General features: G+C 43.1%; 1 protein-coding gene across 2 annotated transcripts in view; it reads right to left on the bottom strand.

Annotated features, from left to right (window-relative positions):
* Positions 1-22,500, bottom strand: part of pkd1a (polycystic kidney disease 1a) — an 87,149-nt gene that overhangs the window by 46,208 nt on the left and 18,441 nt on the right. The window contains exons 2-8 of one of the 2 annotated variants that reach the window (XM_053675976.1): positions 15,783-15,854; positions 15,580-15,648; positions 12,775-12,843; positions 5,993-6,156; positions 1,345-1,625; positions 780-1,167; positions 410-587 (exon numbers count right to left, since the gene is read on the bottom strand). In XM_053675976.1, coding sequence (XP_053531951.1) covers positions 410-587; positions 780-1,167; positions 1,345-1,625; positions 5,993-6,156; positions 12,775-12,843; positions 15,580-15,648; positions 15,783-15,854 — 1,221 coding nt within the window. The remainder of the gene's footprint in view (positions 1-409; positions 588-779; positions 1,168-1,344; positions 1,626-5,992; positions 6,157-12,774; positions 12,844-15,579; positions 15,649-15,782; positions 15,855-22,500) is intronic. The other variant, XM_053675977.1, reaches the window with a different exon arrangement.

The following is a 22,500-nucleotide window of genomic DNA, read 5'->3' on the forward strand; positions in this document are numbered from 1 at the left end:
TTCGAACATCGAGTAACGAACAGAACACACTGTGTCTTGCTGTTTCAGAAAAACAATCAACGAGATGCTGCGATGAATCAAAAACGCATCAATTTTCACCAGTGTGTGTGTGTGTGTGTGTGTGTGTGTGTGTGTGTGTGTGTGTGTGTGTGTGTGTGTGTGTGTGTGTATGTGTGTGTGTATGTGTGTGTGTGTGTGTGTGTGTGTGTGTATGTGTGTGTGTGTGTGTGTATGTGTGTGTGTGTGTGTGTGTGTGTGTGTGTGTATGTGTGTGTGTGTGTGTGTGTGTGTGTGTGTGTGTGTGTGTGTGTGTGTGTGTATGTGTGTGTGTGTGTGTGTGTGTATGTGTGTGTGTGTGTGTGTGTGTGTGTGTGTGTGTGTGTGTGTGTGTATGTGTGTGTGGACTCACTGTGTGATGCGCTGGGCGATGAGGCTGCGTACAACGTCACACCGAGCGATGGCGAGCTCTCCACCACGTTCCACACACTGACGCCGAGCCTCGGACCAGCTGAACTCGCCCGGCACCAGCTCAAAACACCGCGACGAGTTCTCGTGGTGCACGCCGTCCGACACACACACCGGCTCCGCTACACACACACACACACACACACACACACACACGGGAGGAAGAAATGAAATTGATGAATTTACTGACATTTTATTACATTAAGTTTCTCGTGTGTGTGTGTGTGTGTGTGTGTGTGTGTGTGTGTGTGTGTGTGTGAAATGATAATATATACGCTGCAACGTTAGTGTCAGTTAATGTGTGTGTCTCATACCTCGTGCCACTTCCACGCCCTCCTTCCGGATTCGCCAGTCCACAGCCACGCCCACTCCACCCCAATTCACCAGAGTCACCGCCTCCTCCAGGCTCTGATTGGCCAGCAGCAGTGAGGGGCAGTGGAGCTCCAGCCTCGGGGGCAGTTCCACACGCACGTCTGCCATGCCGCTCGTCTCTCGCTGTGTCGCCGTGGCGACCACTCTCACCCCGTAGCGACCTGGCAGGCCGTATTTGTGTTGCACCGCGGTGATGGAGGTGTTCAGGAGCGGAGACGCGTCCCCGAAGTCCCAGCACAGAGACACGGGGAGGACGGAGGACGAGACGGACAACACGGCCTCGGAGTGCACGCCGGAGCGCACGGCTGAGACGCGCACAGAGAAGTCCACCTGCACACACGCACACACACACACACACACACACACACTTCAGACTCACATTTTATCCATCAAGTATCCTGAAGTACAACATGTGATTCAAATGTTGCAAGAACACGTGCTAACAATCTTCAGTGAACGCCATCTAAACCATCAAACACACACACACACACACACACACACACACACCTGGAAGACGTCCTGGGCAACGGTGAGGCCGCAGTCCCTCATCACGGTGGAGTTGGAGCAGGCTGCAGAGCACCGGGCCTCGCTGATGTAATTGGGCTCGGAGTTGGTGCTACACAAACACTCTCTGCGCGAGCCCAGCCCTCCATACAGCTGCTTACCAAGGAAACATCTGGAGTTACACTCCTCCCGCGTGAAATTCCCCATCACCGACGACGTGAAAATGACCAACTCGCTGCCACCGGGGCGAGCGTCATCCTGCAGGCAGCCTGCGTAGTACAGCTCTGTGTGTACAGACAGACAGACAGATCATATATCTCTTATTCACCTCTCTGTGAAGCTTTCCACACCGTGCCGCTCACGTCTCCGTAGCGACTAACGAGCCGAGCACATCGAAAGCGGCAAAAAGTTGCACTACGATACCTAAGGCCATTGTAAACCGATACACTGCGCTAAAATCGAGCGAAAACAGGAAGTCACGTCTCTGTTTGCCGAGTTAGAGAAACTCCCGTGGCCGCGCCGCAGCGTTGTCGGGATTGAGCAACGTGTTGACATTCCTTCCAATTACCGTGCGCCGCGCGAGAACAGACAGCGCGACAGCGTGTGTTTTTACAGAGCTCTGGTGTCGGCGGACCATCAGAAACACAGGCCTGTCTCAGCAAAACACAATGTCACATCGTTTTAACAACAAAGTTCAGCAGCCGAAGAGTTTTAACTGCAACTCGACAAAACTGCTGCTGGAGCTCATTAATGACAATCCCTGGGCAAAAAAACCCCTCGGCTGACACTCGCCCGCTGATCAACGGGACAAGGGAAAGCTGTGTGTGACATGACTCTTGTCGGCTAGCAGCTTTCTTTCTTTCTTTCTTTCTTATATTGTTTTGCACAAATAAAATTATACGCAAAAAGAGAAACAGCAAGAATCGAAATCTACAGTGCCGGGTAGAGGTCGACCGATCCGTCGGTTTCGCCGATTAATCAGCACCGATATCTGATCGCTGGGACGGTCGGTTATCAGCAAAAATCCACACCGATAGTTGTTCCTGGTCCGCAGGAGCGGCTAACGTTAAGGGTCTGCTGTCGTTATACAGCACGAGAGCGGCCTCTAGAGGTGGAATAAAAACTATCACTGACTATTTTCGGCGTGTTATTCGCAGTGTTTTTTGATTCATTTTGGACGTCTCTCTATTTATTTGTTATTTGGAGAGCTATTTTTCAGTTCCGTTTAGACGTATAGCTTTTATTTACTTTAATATTTATTCATCATATAATTAATATATATATATATTTTAAAAAGTACGGTACATTTTCACGGTCAGAAAAAGAGTCAGTAGTGTTTATTTTTGTAATAAAGTTCAGCACTATTTTACTTTGAGTGCTAAGTTGTCATTCAGTATCAGTTCAGGTGATTAATCGGTTATCAGCAGGTACCGCCCGACTCGGATATCTTATTTAAAGCCTCCAGCCAAACAATGTAAAATTTCCACAAAGTTACAGAAAACACTAAATTAACGACATTAAAATGATAAACGAATAATAACAGTATATCCAACAACAACAACAACAACAACAACAACAACAACAACAAAAGCCGCTATAATTTAAACGGTAATGTAATGTTCGTGTTATCATTTCTGCATTAGCCTTAATGTACTGTGCTCAGAACTTTATTATTTATTTATATATATATATATATATATATATATATATTTAAAAACCCTAACATGTTGAGTTATATTGTAACGGTTTAAACACAGCACAGGTTTTTCGAGACGCTACATATACATTCACACGCGTCGCAGTTTTAAAAAGAATTTATGAAAATGCAAATGAATCTGTTTCCCCTGGCTTTGGTCATGTGACAATCCGGACAATGATGTTGAAGTGATGAGGGGAAAAAGGTCTAGAGTGCTGAAACTGTCTTTCAGCAGCGTGTGTGGAAAGAAAAGAAAAGCGCGTAACGGAGTCGGAATGTTTGATGTTAATTAAAATCCCGTTTCTTATCTGTATCGACAGATGAACTTTTCCACCTCAGCCACACAAGCGTGTTTCTATTTCTGCAGAAAAGACCTGAAAGGAAGGTTAAAGGAAGGTGAAAGGAAGGTTAAAGGAAGGTGAAAGGAAGGTGAAAGGAAGGTGAAAGGAAGGTTAAAGGAAGGTGAAAGGAAGGTGAAAGGAAGGTTAAAGGAAGGTGAAAGGAAGGTGAAAGGAAGGTGAAAGGAAGGTGAAAGGAAGGTTAAAGGAAGGTTAAAGGAAGGTGAAAGGAAGGTTAAAGGAAGGTTAAAGGAAGGTTAAAGGAAGGTTAAAGGAAGGTGAAAGGAAGGTTAAAGGATGGTTAAAGGAAGGTTAAAGGAAGGTGAAAGGAAGGTGAAAGGAAGGTTAAAGGAAGGTTAAAGGTGAAAGGAAGGTGAAAGGAAGGTGAAAGGAAGGTGAAAGGAAGGTTAAAGGAAGGTTAAAGGTGAAAGGAAGGTGAAAGGAAGGTTAAAGGAAGGTGAAAGGAAGGTGAAAGGAAGGTGAAAGGAAGGTTAAAGGTGAAAGGAAGGTGAAAGGAAGGTGAAAGGAAGGTGAAAGGAAGGTTAAAGGAAGGTGAAAGGAAGGTGAAAGGAAGGTTAAAGGAAGGTTAAAGGTGAAAGGAAGGTGAAAGGAAGGTTAAAGGAAGGTGAAAGGAAGGTGAAAGGAAGGTGAAAGGAAGGTTAAAGGTTAAAGGAAGGTTAAAGGAAGGTGAAAGGAAGGTGAAAGGAAGGTGAAAGGAAGGTTAAAGGTTAAAGGAAGGTTAAAGGAAGGTGAAAGGAAGGTTAAAGGAAGGTGAAAGGAAGGTTAAAGGAAGGTTAAAGGAAGGTGAAAGGAAGGTGAAAGGAAGGTGAAAGGAAGGTTAAAGGTGAAAGGAAGGTGAAAGGAAGGTGAAAGGAAGGTTAAAGGTGAAAGGAAGGTGAAAGGAAGGTGAAAGGAAGGTGAAAGGAAGGTTAAAGGTGAAAGGAAGGTGAAAGGAAGGTGAAAGGAAGGTTAAAGGAAGGTTAAAGGAAGGTTAAAGGAAGGTTAAAGGTGAAAGGAAGGTTAAAGGAAGGTTAAAGGAAGGTTAAAGGAAGGTTAAAGGTGAAAGGAAGGTGAAAGGAAGGTGAAAGGAAGGTTAAAGGAAGGTTAAAGGAAGGTTAAAGGTTAAAGGAAGGTTAAAGGAAGGTGAAAGGAAGGTGAAAGGAAGGTGAAAGGAAGGTTAAAGGAAGGTTAAAGGAAGGTTAAAGGAAGGTGAAAGGAAGGTGAAAGGAAGGTTAAAGGTTAAAGGAAGGTTAAAGGAAGGTGAAAGGAAGGTGAAAGGAAGGTGAAAGGAAGGTTAAAGGAAGGTTAAAGGTTAAAGGAAGGTTAAAGGAAGGTGAAAGGAAGGTGAAAGGAAGGTGAAAGGAAGGTTAAAGGTGAAAGGAAGGTTAAAGGAAGGTTAAAGGAAGGTGAAAGGAAGGTTAAAGGAAGGTTAAAGGTTAAAGGAAGGTTAAAGGAAGGTGAAAGGAAGGTTAAAGGAAGGTGAAAGGAAGGTTAAAGGAAGGTTAAAGGAAGGTGAAAGGAAGGTGAAAGGAAGGTTAAAGGAAGGTTAAAGGAAGGTTAAAGGAAGGTGAAAGGAAGGTGAAAGGAAGGTTAAAGGAAGGTTAAAGGAAGGTTAAAGGAAGGTTAAAGGAAGGTGAAAGGAAGGTTAAAGGAAGGTGAAAGGAAGGTTAAAGGAAGGTTAAAGGAAGGTGAAAGGAAGGTGAAAGGAAGGTTAAAGGAAGGTTAAAGGTTAAAGGAAGGTTAAAGGAAGGTGAAAGGAAGGTGAAAGGAAGGTGAAAGGAAGGTGAAAGGAAGGTTAAAGGAAGGTTAAAGGAAGGTTAAAGGAAGGTGAAAGGAAGGTTAAAGGAAGGTTAAAGGTTAAAGGAAGGTTAAAGGAAGGTGAAAGGAAGGTTAAAGGTTAAAGGAAGGTTAAAGGAAGGTTAAAGGAAGGTGAAAGGAAGGTTAAAGGAAGGTTAAAGGAAGGTGAAAGGAAGGTTAAAGGAAGGTGAAAGGAAGGTTAAAGGAAGGTGAAAGGAAGGTTAAAGGAAGGTGAAAGGAAGGTGAAAGGAAGGTGAAAGGAAGGTTAAAGGAAGGTTAAAGGAAGGTTAAAGGAAGGTTAAAGGTTAAAGGAAGGTTAAAGGAAGGTTAAAGGAAGGTGAAAGGAAGGTTAAAGGAAGGTTAAAGGAAGGTGAAAGGAAGGTTAAAGGAAGGTGAAAGGAAGGTTAAAGGAAGGTGAAAGGAAGGTTAAAGGAAGGTGAAAGGAAGGTGAAAGGAAGGTGAAAGGAAGGTGAAAGGAAGGTTAAAGGAAGGTTAAAGGAAGGTGAAAGGAAGGTTAAAGGAAGGTTAAAGGAAGGTTAAAGGTGAAAGGAAGGTTAAAGGAAGGTGAAAGGAAGGTTAAAGGAAGGTGAAAGGAAGGTTAAAGGAAGGTTAAAGGAAGGTGAAAGGAAGGTGAAAGGAAGGTTAAAGGAAGGTTAAAGGAAGGTTAAAGGAAGGTTAAAGGAAGGTTAAAGGAAGGTTAAAGGAAGGTTTTCTTTTGATGAAATTGAATGGAATCTAAATTGATTTCATGTATATTATTGTGCAAAGTGCCGTCGGTGGCGGTGCTGTGTGCTGATTGGCTGATGCGCCCGTCACTCACCACAGTCGTCCGAGCTGACGTTGAGCAGTGGTTGGTCTTTGAGTTTGGGTGGACGGTCACAGAGCATGTGATTGGCTCTCCTCAGGGTGACGCCCTTCATCTGCAGCCTGTTGACCAGGTGGACCAGTTTACAGGCACACACAAAAGGATTACTGCTCACATCCCTGAGACACGGAGACACGGGACAGGAGAGAATAATTATTCTTACGTTATTTTATTCTCGTGCATGTGGAGCGTTAGCAAACACAACGATACACACATCGCCGTAAAGATCGTCTTTCAATCTAGAAGATTATCTCTAACCTGGATTTCTGAGATCAGGACTACATTTAACTGAATTCTTCATTTAAATCATCCTGCTTTCAGTTTTACAGTAAACCTTCATCCACTAGACTTCAGATCTAAATTTCAGATCACCATCAAGGGATGAGTTTTATGGGATGAGTATTACATGATTAGTATTACATGATTAGTATTATGGGATGTTTATTACGGGATGAGTATTACGGGATGTGTATTACGGGATGTGTATTACGGGATGAGTATTATGGGATGAATATTATGGGATGAATATTATGGGATGTGTATCACACCCGACACACCCGTTACGACTTTCACGACAGTGCAATAAAAGAGACGAGTGCGTCATGACCGAAACACACGGCTGTGGACGACGAGGGTGCAGATTGGACAGCCGTAGAGAATACAGCAGCACGCTCTCAAGCCTTTATTTACTGAACCAGAGGAAGAAGCTCTAAATGCGACAGCCTGGCCGAAAATACACACGCGCACATCGTTTCCCCTTTAAACACAAACGTGGTCGAAATGCCAAAACATGTTTAGTGTTTGAGTATTACGGGATGAGTATTATGGGATGAATATTATGGGATGAATATTATGGGATGTGTATCACACTACTAGCATTACAGGATGAGTATTATAGCATGTGTATTACAGGATGAGTATTACGGGATGAGTATTACGGGATGAGTATTACGGGATGAGTATTACGGGATGCGTATTACGGGATGAATATTACGGGATGCGTATTACGGGATGCGTATTACGGGATGTGTATCACACTATTAGTATTACAGGATGAGTATTATGGGATGAGTATTACGGGATGCGTATTATGGGATGAGTATTACGGGATGAGTATTACGGGATGCGTATTACGGGATGCGTATTACGGGATGCGTATTACGGGATGTGTATCACACTACTAGTATTACAGGATGAGTATTATGGGATGAGTATTACGGGATGCGTATTATGGGATGAGTATTACGGGATGAGTATTACGGGATGCGTATTACGGGATGAGTATTACGGGATGCGTATTACGGGATGCGTATTACGGGATGTGTATCACACTACTAGTATTACAGGATGAGTATTATAGCATGCGTATTATGGGTTGAGTATTATACGGTAAGTATTTTGGGATGAATAGTACAGAATTAGCATTACAGCATGTGTATAATATGATGAGTGTTATAGGGTGTGTATTATGGGATGAGTATTACATTATTAGCATTACAGGATGAATATTACAGTACGAGTATTACAGTCTGAGTAAGTGTTATGGGATGAGTATTACAGTCTGAGTAAGTGTTATGGGGTGAGTATTACAGTCTGAGTAAGTGTTATGGGATGAGTATTACAGTCTGAGTAAGTGTTATGGGATGAGTATTACAGTATGAGTAAGTGTTATGGGATGAGTATTACAGTCTGAGTAAGTGTTATGGGGTGAGTATTACAGTCTGAGTAAGTGTTATGGGGTGAGTATTACAGTCTGAGTAAGTGTTATGAGGTGAGTATTACAGTCTGAGTAAGTGTTATGGGATGAGTATTACATTCTGAGTAAGTGTTATGGGATGAGTATTACAGTCTGAGTAAGTGTTATGGGGTGAGTATTACAGTCTGAGTAAGTGTTATGGGATGAGTATTACAGTCTGAGTAAGTGTTATGGGATGAGTATTACAGTCTGAGTAAGTGTTATGGGATGAGTATTGCAGTCTGAGTAAGTGTTATGGGATGAGTATTACAGTCTGAGTAAGTGTTATGGGATGAGTATTGCAGTCTGAGTAAGTGTTATGGGATGAGTATTGCAGTCTGAGTAAGTGTTATGGGATGAGTATTGCAGTCTGAGTAAGTGTTATGGGATGAGTATTACAGTCTGAGTAAGTGTTATGGGGTGAGTATTACAGTCTGAGTAAGTGTTATGGGGTGAGTATTACAGTCTGAGTAAGTGTTATGGGATGAGTATTACAGTCTGAGTAAGTGTTATGGGATGAGTATTGCAGTCTGAGTAAGTGTTATGGGATGAGTATTACAGTCTGAGTAAGTGTTATGGGATGAGTATTGCAGTCTGAGTAAGTGTTATGGGATGAGTATTGCAGTCTGAGTAAGTGTTATGGGATGAGTATTGCAGTCTGAGTAAGTGTTATGGGATGAGTATTACAGTCTGAGTAAGTGTTATGGGGTGAGTATTACAGTCTGAGTAAGTGTTATGGGGTGAGTATTACAGTCTGAGTAAGTGTTATGGGGTGAGTATTACAGTCTGAGTAAGTGTTATGGGATGAGTATTACAGTCTGAGTAAGTGTTATGGGATGAGTATTACAGTCTGAGTAAGTGTTATGGGGTGAGTATTACAGTCTGAGTAAGTGTTATGGGATGAGTATTGCAGTCTGAGTAAGTGTTATGGGGTGAGTATTACAGTCTGAGTAAGTGTTATGGGATGAGTATTACAGTCTGAGTAAGTGTTATGGGATGAGTATTACAGTCTGAGTAAGTGTTATGGGGTGAGTATTACAGTCTGAGTAAGTGTTATGGGGTGAGAGTATTACAGTCTGAGTAAGTGTTATGGGATGAGTATTGCAGTCTGAGTAAGTGTTATGGGATGAGTATTACAGTCTGAGTAAGTGTTATGGGGTGAGTATTACAGTCTGAGTAAGTGTTATGGGATGAGTATTGCAGTCTGAGTAAGTGTTATGGGATGAGTATTGCAGTCTGAGTAAGTGTTATGGGATGAGTATTGCAGTCTGAGTAAGTGTTATGGGGTGAGTATTACAGTCTGAGTAAGTGTTATGGGATGAGTATTACAGTCTGAGTAAGTGTTATGGGATGAGTATTACAGTCTGAGTAAGTGTTATGGGGTGAGTATTACAGTCTGAGTAAGTGTTATGAGGTGAGTATTACAGTCTGAGTAAGTGTTATGGGGTGAGTATTACAGTCTGAGTAAGTGTTATGGGATGAGTATTACAGTATTGGTATTACAGTATGAGTAAGTGTTATGGGATGAGTATTACAGTCTGAGTAAGTGTTATGGGATGAGTATTACAGTCTGAGTAAGTGTTATGGGATGAGTATTACAGTCTGAGTAAGTGTTATGGGGTGAGTATTACAGTCTGAGTAAGTGTTATGAGGTGAGTATTACAGTCTGAGTAAGTGTTATGGGATGAGTATTACAGTCTGAGTAAGTGTTATGGGGTGAGTATTACAGTCTGAGTAAGTGTTATGGGGTGAGTATTGCAGTCTGAGTAAGTGTTATGGGGTGAGTATTACAGTATTGGTATTACAGTATGAGTATTACAGTCTGAGTAAGTGTTATGGGATGAGTATTACAGTATTGGTATTACAGTATGAGTAAGTGTTATGGGATGAGTATTACAGTCTGAGTAAGTGTTATGGGATGAGTATTACAGTCTGAGTAAGTGTTATGAGGTGAGTATTACAGTCTGAGTAAGTGTTATGGGATGAGTATTACAGTCTGAGTAAGTGTTATGGGATGAGTATTACAGTCTGAGTAAGTGTTATGGGGTGAGTATTACAGTCTGAGTAAGTGTTATGGGGTGAGTATTACAGTATTGGTATTACAGTATGAGTATTACAGGGTGAGGGTTATAGGATGAATATGACAGTATTGCAGTAGGAGTATGAATATTAAATGATTATATAGTGTATTGTGGGATGAATATTAAACGATTATGTAGTGTATTGTGGGACGAATATTACGGAATATTACAGTATTTCTGTATTTCATTTCTGCACAGAAATGATAGCTTTAATCCCATCTCCCCGGGACACAGGCTCCGTGGTAAAGCGGCGCTGTCGCCGTGTGTGACGTTTATAATCCCTGTGGCCGACACACCCGTTACGACTTTCACGACAGTGCAATAAAAGAGACGAGTGCGTCATGACCGAAACACACGGCTGTGGACGACGAGGGTGCAGATTGGACAGCCGTAGAGAATACAGCAGCACGCTCTCAAGCCTTTATTTACTGAACCAGAGGAAGAAGCTCTAAATGCGACAGCCTGGCCGAAAATACACACGCGCACATCGTTTCCCCTTTAAACACAAACGTGGTCGAAATGCCAAAACATGTTTAGTGTTTGACGAGGCGAATGCAGCAATCAAGTCACGGGTGCTTACGGCCTCCGGCGCTGCGTCTATAAACATGACAGAAATATTACAGAGCGGTATTTTGTACCTGGCATGGTCGGTCAGGCACACACATTCACAGATCATGGAAATTCTGACATTCAAATCTGTACATACGGATTACTCTTCTATTTAATGGATTATTAAGTGGATTATTTACCTTGGGCCATATTCAGGAACTGGTGGCCCTTGAACAAGGCCCTTAACCCTCGACTACTCAGCTGTGTAAATGAGCGGACAAGGACGTCCTCAAAAATCCATAAACGTTAATGTAAAATGTAAATTCAGACCAGTCATGCAGCGCTATACCGGCAACTAGACTTCTATCAGAGTTATTTCAGTGCTTGCCGTCGCATGTTTCTTAAAAACTCTCTTGCGATGTATGTTACATCATATTGCATTCGACGGCAAAGTCCGCATTTTCTATCCCTGATTTTAATTTTTTCAGGCTTACAGACAAGTGCTTGTGTTTTAAGGCGGCGGTCAGGACGCTACTGAAGAACTTAAAACGCAAAGCTAGGAAAATTGACTTAAGCAGGTGTATAAACTAAATCTGAATATGAGGAACTTTTTCCCACGTAAAAATACTTGCGTAACGTTCAAACTTCATTTTCGGACCCTGAATAGTGGACTTTGTTCGACTGGATGGGAAGGTCATTCGGATTGGCCGTGGTCAGGATATTTGGATCAGTTTAGCGTGTAAAAGTAGTCCATGCCTAAGGGAAATAAACTAGTTTAAAAGATGATCGAATTTAAGATGTTTCTTTCCTTTTAAATGGAAAGTGCTACGTTACCCTGAGCTCGTGCCGGCGACTGGTTTGATTCTGACTCAGTTTAGGTTTGATTCAGACTCAATGGAGGTTTGATTCTGAATCGGTGGATATTTGATTCAGACTCAGTTTAGGTTTGACTCAGACTCAGTGGAGGTTTGATTCAGACTCAGTGGAGGTTTGATGTCTGATTCTGACCCAGTTTAGGTTTGATTCTGACTCAATGGAGGAGGTTTGATTCGGACTCAATGGAGGTTTGATTCTGAATCAATGGATATTTGATTCAAATTCACTCTAGGTTTGAATCAGACTCAGTGGATGTTTGACTCAGACTCAGTTTGGGTTTGATTCAGACTCAATGGAGGTTTGATTCTGAATCGGTGGATATTTGATTCAGACTCAGTGGAGGTTTGATTCAGACGCAGTGGACATTTGATGTCTGATTCTGAACCAGTTTAGGTTTGATTCTGACCCAGTTTAGGTTTGAATCAGACTCAGTGGAGGTTTGACTCAGACTCAGTGGAGGTTTGATGTCTGATTCTGACCCAGTTTAGGTTTGATTCTGACCCAGTTTAGGTTTGAATCAGACTCAGTGGAGGTTTGACTCAGACTCAGTGGAGGTTTGATTCAGACTCAGTGGAGATTTGATGTCTGATTGTGACCCAGTTTAGGTTTGATTCTGACTCAGTGGAGGTTTGATTCAGACTCAGATGTCTGATTCTCACCCAGTTTAGGTTTGATTTTAACCCAGTTTAGGTTGGATTCTGACTCAGTGGATGTTTGACTCAGACTCAGTGGAGGTTTGATTCAGACACAGTTTAGGTTTGATTCAAAATCTAGTGGTAAGCCTTCCCAGAAGAGTGGAGCGCATTATAACACAGGAAAAGGGGGAATAAATCTGGAATGAGACGTTCAACAAGCACATATAAGACGGGGTGATGCTCGGGGTGCACGTACTTTTGGCTATATAGTGTATTTCACATTATAAAATGGTTAGTTCTGGTCCACTAATCTGTTTGGATAAGTGGCGTGCCAAAAAACCTATATAATGTTGAAAAACTGTAAGCTCCTCCGAACATTGTGGAGCTTGATTTTTCTTGCTAAATCCTGGAGGGACCTGATAAAAGCAGTACCGCACTCGTGGTTGTGGTGCTGTACCGGATATCAGCACGGATCTGATTACCTCGTGCCTGCAGCCGAATCACATCCGCGCTCTCTACAGCAGCACTCTTGTTCATGTGATATAAATAGCGTGATGTACTATTCTTATCACATACATGACAACAGAGTCAAATAGCATATGATTAAAGACAGGCATAGGTCCTTCGGGTCTGATGTAACAACAGAAAAAGGATCAGTTTTTCCTTCATAAAATAACCAGAGACTCCATCTAACAAGGTGAAAAAGGTCAGGTTAGAGAGAGTGAGTGAGAGAGAGAGAGAGAGAGAGCATGTGAGAGCGAGAGAGAGAGAGAGAGAGAGAGAGAGAGAGAGAGAGAGAGAGAGAAAGATAGAGTATTTGTTTGTGTGTGTGTGTGTGTGTGTGTGTGTGTGTGTACTCACACTGATAAATTAAATAAATTATCACATACTCTTCCTTCAATGGTGGTGAGCTGGTTATTACTCAAATCTCTGAAAAACAGAGAGAGAGAGAGAGAGAGAGAGAGAGAGAGAGAGAGAGAGAGAGAGATGTGCTCATGAACTCACACACACACTCACACACACTCACACACACACACCACTCATAGCCCATAGACTGTAATTTTTTTGTTTTGTCTTGTTTGTTGTTTTTGGGGTTTTTTCTTCACTTGTTCAGATTTGACTCTTTGGCCAGATCAATGTTTTGGAAACACAGTGTACACTCTGTCACGTCAATAAAGCTCATCTGAATGGAATTGAGAGCAGTTAGTAAATCATATGTCTCACTACTCTCTCTCTCTCTCTCTCTCTCTCTGTCTCTCTGTATCTGCGTGTGTCTCTCTCTCACTCTCTCTTTCTGTCTCACTTCTGTGTGTGTGTGTGTGTGTGTGTGTGTGTGTGTGTGTGTGTGTGTGTGAATAATGGTTCTCTTGTCTAGCTTTTTTGAGCAGCATATGGAAAAGTTCTGGAGTGATTTTGGTGTACCAGACAGGGATGGAAAACTGTGTGTGCACGTGTGTGTGTGTGTGTGTGTGTGTGTGTGTGTGTGTGTGTGTAGCAAATAGAACCTTCTAAGCCTGAAGTGCTGAAATTTAATGGTAATGGACCTGTAATTGGAGTGTGTGTATGTGTTTGATTCAGACTCTGTGTAGGTTTAATTCATAGTTGGTGGAGGTTTGAGTCTGACTCAGTTTAGGTTTGATTCTGAATCGGTGGATATTGGACTCAGACTCAGTTTTGGTTTGATTCAGACTCAGTTGAGATTTGACTCAGACTCAGTGGAGGTTTGACTCAGACTCAGTGGAGGTTTGACTCAGACTCAGTGGAGGTTTGACTCAGACTCAGTGGAGGTTTGATTCAGACTCACTGGAGGTTTGATTCAGACTCAGTGGAGGTTTGACTCAGACTCAGTGGAGGTTTGACTCAGACTCAGTGGAGGTTTGACTCAGACTCAGTGGAGGTTTAATTCAGACTCAGTGGAGGTTTGACTCAGACTCAGTGGAGGTTTGATTCAGACTCAGTGGAGGTTTGACTCAGACTCAGTGGAGGTTTGATTCAGACTCAGTGGAGGTTTGACTCAGACTCAGTGGAGGTTTGATTCAGAATCGATAGAGGTTTGACTCAGACTCAGTGGAGGTTTGATTCAGACTCAGTGGAGGTTTGACTCAGACTCAGTGGAGGTTTGATTCAGAATCGATAGAGGTTTGACTCAGACTCAGTGGAGGTTTGATTCAGACTCAGTGGAGGTTTGACTCAGACTCAGTGGAGGTTTGATTCAGAATCGATAGAGGTTTGACTCAGACTCAGTGGAGGTTTGATTCAGACTCAGTGGAGGTTTGACTCAGACTCAGTGGAGGTTTGACTCAGACTCAGTGGAGGTTTGATTCAGAATCGATAGAGGTTTGACTCAGACTCAGTGGAGGTTTGATTCAGACTCAGTGGAGGTTTGACTCAGACTCAGTGGAGGTTTGACTCAGACTCAGTGGAGGTTTGATTCAGACTCAGTGGAGGTTTGACTCAGACTCACTGGAGGTTTGATTCAGACTCAGTGGAGGTTTGATTCAGACTCAGTGGAGGTTTGACTCAGACTCACTGGAGGTTTGATTCAGACTCAGTGGAGGTTTGATTCAGACTCAGTGGAGGTTTGACTCAGACTCAGTGGAGGTTTGATTCAGAATCGATAGAGGTTTGACTCAGACTCAGTGGAGGTTTGATTCAGACTCAGTGGAGGTTTGACTCAGACTCAGTGGAGGTTTGATTCAGAATCGATAGAGGTTTGACTCAGACTCAGTGGAGGTTTGATTCAGACTCAGTGGAGGTTTGACTCAGACTCAGTGGAGGTTTGATTCAGACTCAGTGGAGGTTTGACTCAGACTCAGTGGAGGTTTGATTCAGACTCAGTGGAGGTTTGACTCAGACTCAGTGGAGGTTTGATTCAGAATCGATAGAGGTTTGACTCAGACTCAGTGGAGGTTTGATTCAGACTCAGTGGAGGTTTGACTCAGACTCAGTGGAGGTTTGATTCAGAATCGATAGAGGTTTGACTCAGACTCAGTGGAGGTTTGACTCAGACTCAGTGGAGGTTTGATTCAGACTCAGTGGAGGTTTGACTCAGACTCAGTGGAGGTTTGATTCAGAATCGATAGAGGTTTGATTCAGACTCAGTGGAGGTTTGACTCAGACTCAGTGGAGGTTTGATTCAGAATCGATAGAGGTTTGATTCAGACTCAGTGGAGGTTTGACTCAGACTCAGTGGAGGTTTGATTCAGACTCAGTGGAGGTTTGACTCAGACTCAGTGGAGGTTTGATTCAGAATCGATAGAGGTTTGATTCAGACTCAGTGGAGGTTTGATTCAGACTCAGTGGAGGTTTGACTCAGACTCAGTGGAGGTTTGATTCAGAATCGATAGAGGTTTGATTCAGACCACCAGTAGAAAACACATTATATCAAAATGAAATGCTCCTTTAAATGACTGTTTGACTTCATTAGCTTTTGAGTTCCATGTGAACGCTAGACAGAATCTATCTGGCTGTTTTCGAGTCGGTGCATTTAATTTTGATAGTGTTTGGGAGGAACAGAGCACACAAAAATGCCTGGGAACAAGAACATGTCACCACCCACGCACACACACACACACACACACACACACACACACACACACACACACTCACACACTCACACACTCACACACTCACACACTCACACACTCACACACTTTAAATACTTACAGCACAGCTAATGAGCCACAGCCAAAAACTTTGTGAGGAAGTTCTGTAATGTGGTTATTCTGAAGATACCTGAGAGAAGGGAGAATGATGAAGAGAAAAACATCGTACTTTCACATCATCAAACATTTTAGCATTTTAACACACACACACACACACACACACACACACACACACACACACACACACACACAGAAGGCACTTACAGCTCCTTGATGCCAGTTAGGTGATCAAACAGACTGGAGTCCACAGAGGACAGGTGGTTTCTGGACAGATCTCTATTGGACAGAAGAATAAAACAAAGATTTAGCACATGGCATGCACCCCCCCCCCCCCCCCCCCCCCACACACACACACAGAGTATCTATCTACATAATAGATATGGACTTCAGCAGGGTTTAACACACCCACCCATAAACACATACATACAAATGCATTTAGATAATTACAGAGACACCCAAGCTGACTGGAAACACAAACACACACACACACACACACACACTTCCTGACACACACACTTCCTGACACACAGACACAGAGTCTGGTTTACAGTATGGTCTGTGTCGTGACAGATGTGTATCAGACATCATTACTAACCTAACCGATTTCAGTTACAGGGTCACCGAGATCACAAACACTAGTAATGCAGTGTGTTGATGTTGTTGTTTGGGGGCCATGTTGTAAAGTATCAGCCTAACAGCAATGACACTGTGCATGTTTTTTTGGAGGTGTCAGGATACGGTGTATCGTATCCATTTTTTCCACACCAGGCTTTCAACACAACACAATACGATGAAACCGTCACACTACAGCGCTGGCGTGAGGTTTAAAAACCCAGCATGCTAAAATACGAACATACCGACACGTCAGCTCGAGAAAAAACTCCAACGACTCGAGTCAGAATCGAGCAGGAACGTTAGGACTCCCACAATTCCTGTGGGAAGTGCTGATGGAACAGTGAGCTACACTAGCTTGTTTTTTTGTTTCTTCAGAAAACAATAGAAACCCTCATAGAACTTGTAATGGTTTTAATGGGAATTGTATTGGTTTGAATGGAAACCGGAACGGTCCCTGTGAGTCTCTACTGGTCATTTGTTGCCTTCTATGTCTATGTAGATACCATTAAGGACCTATAACAGTAATGGTTTTAATGGTTCGTTGATGGTTTGTAATGGTATTTATAGTGGAAACCATTAGAATGTCTGTGGTTTCAATGGTTCTTATTGGGGTGTTCTTTGTAGTTTCCTAGTCGGACGTAAACCCAAAACACAAAATGTGTGAATGGTGGAAGCTTAAGCCTAAAGAAAAACAAGGAGGGTGGTGCTCTGGGGTTTCCTTTCTACTTCTTCTTCTTAGTATTATTATTTTTTATTATTAAGCAGCACGTACATTGACCGATGTACAATTTTCTCGATGTCGCAAAACAAACTAGCCAGTGTGCTAACCGTAAGCGTTGACAGATATTTCCTTCGAAATCACACCACAGCAGAATGTTCATGAGAAAAGAGTGACGTGTGTATTTGTGTGTAATAACAGTGGTACATCTGTCCATTCCAGACAGACCATGTAAGAGTGTACGGAGAAAGTGTTTGTGTGTGTGTGTGTAACTTCTGGTACAGTCATTACCTTCTCAACAGTCTCCTCATGCATCAGCTGGGTTATATAATAGGAGGCGGGGTTTCTATTACCACAGAAGTCTTTTGTTTAAAGAAATTCTAGGTGTGTGTGTGTGTGTGTGTGTGTGTGTGTGTGTGTGTGTGTGTGTGCGTGTCCTGGCTCTGCCTTACTGAGCGCTCGATGGTGCAGCACACTGTTCTGCAGCTGCGGTCTATAAACACTTGTAAAGGAACATTACACCATTCGAACATCAGCTCCGCCATGTGCTGCCAAACTGCTGCTGCCTCTTTCCCAAACACTCGTCTGCTCATCACCCGGGAAAAAACGAAGTAAGAACCCCCGCAATTCTCCACAAAATCTGCTTCGGTATTATTAATAATGATCTGAAGACGATGTTCATCGTTTTCATCCGTCTCGGAATCCCGGCTATGAAACTCGGGCGAGATAGTAAACACTGATGGATGTCTGCTTAAGTACGGTTAAATAATAATAATAATAATAATAATAATAATAATAATAATAAAAGTGCTGCAAGCAGCATTTTCGGGGGCCAAGCACGCACACTCGGGCGAGATAGTAAACACTGATGGATAGTGTCTGCTTAAGTACGGTTGAATAATAATAATAATAATAATAATAATAATAATAATAATAATAATAATAGTGCTGCAAGCAGCATTTTCTGGGGTCAAGCTGCACATACACTGACACACTACAACTGTCGCATAAGGCAAAGGATTCAAGAATGATTCGTGGTCTCACGCATTTGCCAGTCCGTTATGGGAGAATGGTTTTGAATATCAGAGCTCCTTTGATAGCTTTTGTTTAGACAGGCCTCACGATGATGTGAACCAAATTTGGTGTTGATTGGACATAATCTGTAGGAGGAGTAGTGAAAAAAAACACGAAAGTTTTTAACTAAATCCAAGATGGTTGACAGGAAGTACAGTTTAATTTCAGATGTTGGTGTGTGACCACTTCATCATAAGCTCTTCAAATGATGTAAGAGGGAAAAAATGAAAAGTTGGTACAGTTCTTGACCAGAAGGTGGCGCAGTCATGGAGCATCTTGGGTACATTCGGGGCGCGGTCCTGAAGATACTTCTCAAGTTTCACGATGATATGTAGATGCATTGCTGAGATACACCCTCACATCCTGTTTTTTTTTTTTTTTTTTTTTTTGCATTCGCCAGCGTGTTACAGGAGAACCGTTTTGAATATCGAAATTCCTTTTGTTCAGACAGGTCTCAAGATGATGTGAGAAAAATTTGGTGAAGATTGGACAAAATTTGGATGAGGAGTAGCAAAAATAGCAGTTAGATGTAAGCATTTTCGAGCGTGTTATTGTACCTTTCGACCAGTAGATGGCGCTGTCACAAAATTTGTTGCATGGCCTCGAGGCATGGCCCTGAGAATGCCTACCAAGTTTTGTGTTAGTGAGCAACGTCGTTGCTAGGATACAGCCTCATTTCCTGTTCATTTCCAGCTTCAGTGTCAGATTCATTGGGCTATTACGGACAAACCGTTTTGAATATTCAAAATTCTTTTGAGAACTTCTGGGAGGCTTACTCTGAAGATGGTGTGTGCCCAATCTGGTGATTGGACAACATTTGTAGGAAGAGTAGCAAAAAAATCCAAGATGGTGGAAAATCTAATTAGGAAGAACTTAGGTTGATCTCAATCCAAGGAATTCAGCGATGCCTGGCTTTTCCTCACACCTCCAGGGTTGAGGGTTCGATTCCTGCTGTGGCCCTGTGTGTGTGAAGCTTGTGTGTTCTCGGGGGTTCTTCGGGGGTTTCCTCCCCCAGTCCAAAGACATGCACGGTAGGCTGACTGGCGTGTCCAAAAGTGTCCGTAGTGTATGAATGGGTGTGTGATCGTGCCCTGCGTTGGATTGGCACCCTGTCCAGGGTGTACCCCGCCTTGTCCCTGATGCTCCCTGGGATTGGCTCCGGGTTCCCCGAGACCCTCTAGGATACGCGCTATAGAAAATGGATGGATGGGTTCAAAAGTTATGACCATAAACATACTTCCAAATTAGACGCAAATTTGACCCAATAATGGCACTACAGTGTTGGCCCAAATTTGGTGAGAACGTTCCTTAGACGCTCCCCAATCAGTGTTCCAAATTTCACAACTTTTTACCAGATGGTTCTGTGGGTTGCCATAGACACTCTTTATCCAGAAGAAGACACAAATACGACGTTTGTATTTATTCAATAAAAAAAGGCACGTCTTTCTTTTTTTATCCGTTTGTAGTTACATTCAACGTTAATTTACGTGAATGACACGTACAGCAGAACACGTATTCGCTTACGTCAGAACCAGTCGTCCCCTCACCTGCCTCTGTCTTTCTTCTCTCTCTTTCCTGGTCCGTGTGAATACGTCGTTACTATAGAAACGATAAGCGCGTTAATATTATAAACCTGTGATCTGCAGCCGCACTACTGTCAGAGCTGCTGTTAGAGAAAATGAATCGACGCCTTCTGACCAATCGGAATAGAGAATATGTGTGTGTGATAATAACCGGCTGGAACAGAAGCGTGTGGAGGTCTGAGGGAAACTGTGGCGTGACTGCGGGTCAGAAAAAAAAAATTTATTATGACTCTGTGGCTCTGCTGTTCCATTAGATCACTTCAGAGATTATCTGTTTATTACAACACACACACACACACACACACACATACACACACACACACACACACACACATACACGCATACACACACATACACACACATACACACACACATGCATACACACACACACATACACACACACACACACGCATACACACACACACACGCATACACACACACGCATACACACACACACACACGCATACGCACAGCATACACACACTTACACACACACATACACACACACATACACACTCTCTCTCACTCTCTCTCTCCTTGAATGTGTCTGTCTCTGTACGTGTCTTCTATGTGTCTGTACTCTCCAATCGAGATGAATAGGCCCCTATGTGCAGCTCCATCTCATGGCCTACAGGCCCCACGACGGAGCTGCGTGAGGAGGCCCACATGGGCCATATGGTTCTGCTTTGCACAGAGAGGCTGGGAGGTTCCAGCGCTGCCTTATAAGGACCGTCTGCTGCTTTGGGAGGACAGGAACAGAGGAAAGAAAAGAGGGGAAGAACGAGGGAAGGGGGGAAAAGCTACTACTTCACCAAAATGGCAGCAGGGCTATAAGCGAGAGCGGGGGAACGAGAGGGAGACGAGAGGTAGCCGAGAGGAGGAGGATCTGCTCTGGAACGTCTTAAAAGTAGTGACCTGTGGAAAGGATGGAAAGAGAGAAACAAAGAAAGTGAAAGAGAGAGAGAGAGAGAGAGAGAGAGAAAGAGAGAATATTTCCTATATTAGTGCTTCTTATAAGATTTTTGCACAAACGAAAAAGGAAAGGCTGCGACGTCACACACACACACACACACACACACACACACACACACACACAAACACAGTTCAAGACTAAACAGTCAGCTCTCTGATGTGGGGGAAATAAAGAGAAACACAGGCAGTCGGTCATATTTATGACGTTCTTGAGGAGAGGCATGACACTACTCTCTCTCTCTGTGTGTGTGTGTGTGTGTGTGTGTGTGTGTGTGTGTGTGTGTGTGTGTGTAAAGGATGTCAGAACAGTTTGAACACTATTTAGGTGCTCAGAATACTGTATCTAGACATTTAAATGCAAAAAAATATCCAAATTTGAACGTTTAGAGGTACAATGCATAAACAGTACAACAAACAAACAAACAAACAAACAAACAATTATTGAGAAAGCCGGAGAGTTCCGGAGCTGCTGAGCGCTGTGCTGAGGAATCCCGGTCTGAAATCTCTATGCATTTGTATTTTAAAAATACATCGAAAGAACAACTGAAAGACGTCTGGCTACACGGTGACAGGCAGGAGTCACAGCCAATCAGAACAGAGCGGGAGAGAGCGAGGATAAATAAAGCACACCATGCAGGAGCGAGAGCATGAATAAAGTCGGAATAGTTCTGAATAGCTAGCGAATAACAGCTCAAAACAATCACAGCTAAGCTGTTGAAGCTACACGGCTAATGGCTAATGTCTGATAAGTGATGTGCATTTGTCTGAAGTGTCCACAGTGAACTCTGCTCGTCCTTAGTGTGTGTATTTTCTCTACACATCTCGGACGTTTATCCTCTACACTGTTGTAGCTAACGTGCTAACATAGCTAACAGCTAACAGCTGCCTACGGGGTGTATTTATATATACTATATAGCTGGGTTAACTCCGCGGAGCCTTCTGCTCGTCTTCAGTGCTCGTATTTCCTCTACAGATCTTCGTCTTTTTTCCTGGAGCTTTGTTGTAGCTAGGATGCTAACGTGGGCCAGCTTGTGGCTGTTTTCGATGTATAATTTGTACTTTACGCGTTTAAAACTCATTCATATTAGCTGAGAGGGGGGTGAGAAAGGATTCTACTCATCTGTAGCACGGGTATTTTTTTTTGTACGGATCGGTTTTCGGTTGCTTATCGATGTCGGTTTTCACGTTGCTCTGTTTTAGCCAGCGTGCTAACGGTACTCGGCTAGCGGCTAGTGTTTTTCTGAACTGAAGGCTTGTGGGAAAATAATCATCTGGATTTGTAGTTGTTGTTTTGTTTGTTTGTTTGTTTTTTTCGTAAGAAAGTGAGATAGTTTTCAGGGATGAAAACGCACACAGTGTAGTTGCTAATGTTCACGTTGTGTGTGTGTGTGTGTGTGTGTGTGTGTGTGTGGAGACAGCCTGACGCTCTGAACAGCTGGAAGGGGCTTAACAGGGACTTTCCATAAACTGAGAGAAAGTGAAAGGAATCAGGTATAGGAGGGGAAACGTGTGTGTGTGTATGTGTATGTGTGTGTGTGTGTGTGTGTGTGTGTAACTATCTGGTAGGACGAGAACCTCCCACTCCCTGACTCTGATGGATCTCTCTCAATTCTGACCATGTTTCATGCAGCGTCTGCCATCCAGCTGGTCGGTCTCTCTCTCTCTCTCTCTCTCTCTCTCTCTCTCTCACACACACACACACACACACACACACATGCGCTAAACGGATGTGTTTGTGGTAGGACAAGCCTTTAGTCCAGCGACGGGAACAGCACTCTTAGAGAAAGCGTTCTTTACGGGTTCTTTAGGTGACCGAAGGTTCTCATTTTCCAAAAAAACCCAAACAGGTTCTACCTGACTGACATGGACACATTGTGTCCACAGGAGAGGAGGAGAAGAGAAGTAGAAGTAGAAGAAGAAGGAGGAGGAAGAGGAGGAGGAGGAGGAGGAGGAAGAGGAG

Source organism: Ictalurus punctatus, chromosome 26 (assembly GCF_001660625.3).
Source record: "Ictalurus punctatus breed USDA103 chromosome 26, Coco_2.0, whole genome shotgun sequence".
Lineage (NCBI taxonomy): Eukaryota > Metazoa > Chordata > Actinopteri > Siluriformes > Ictaluridae > Ictalurus > Ictalurus punctatus.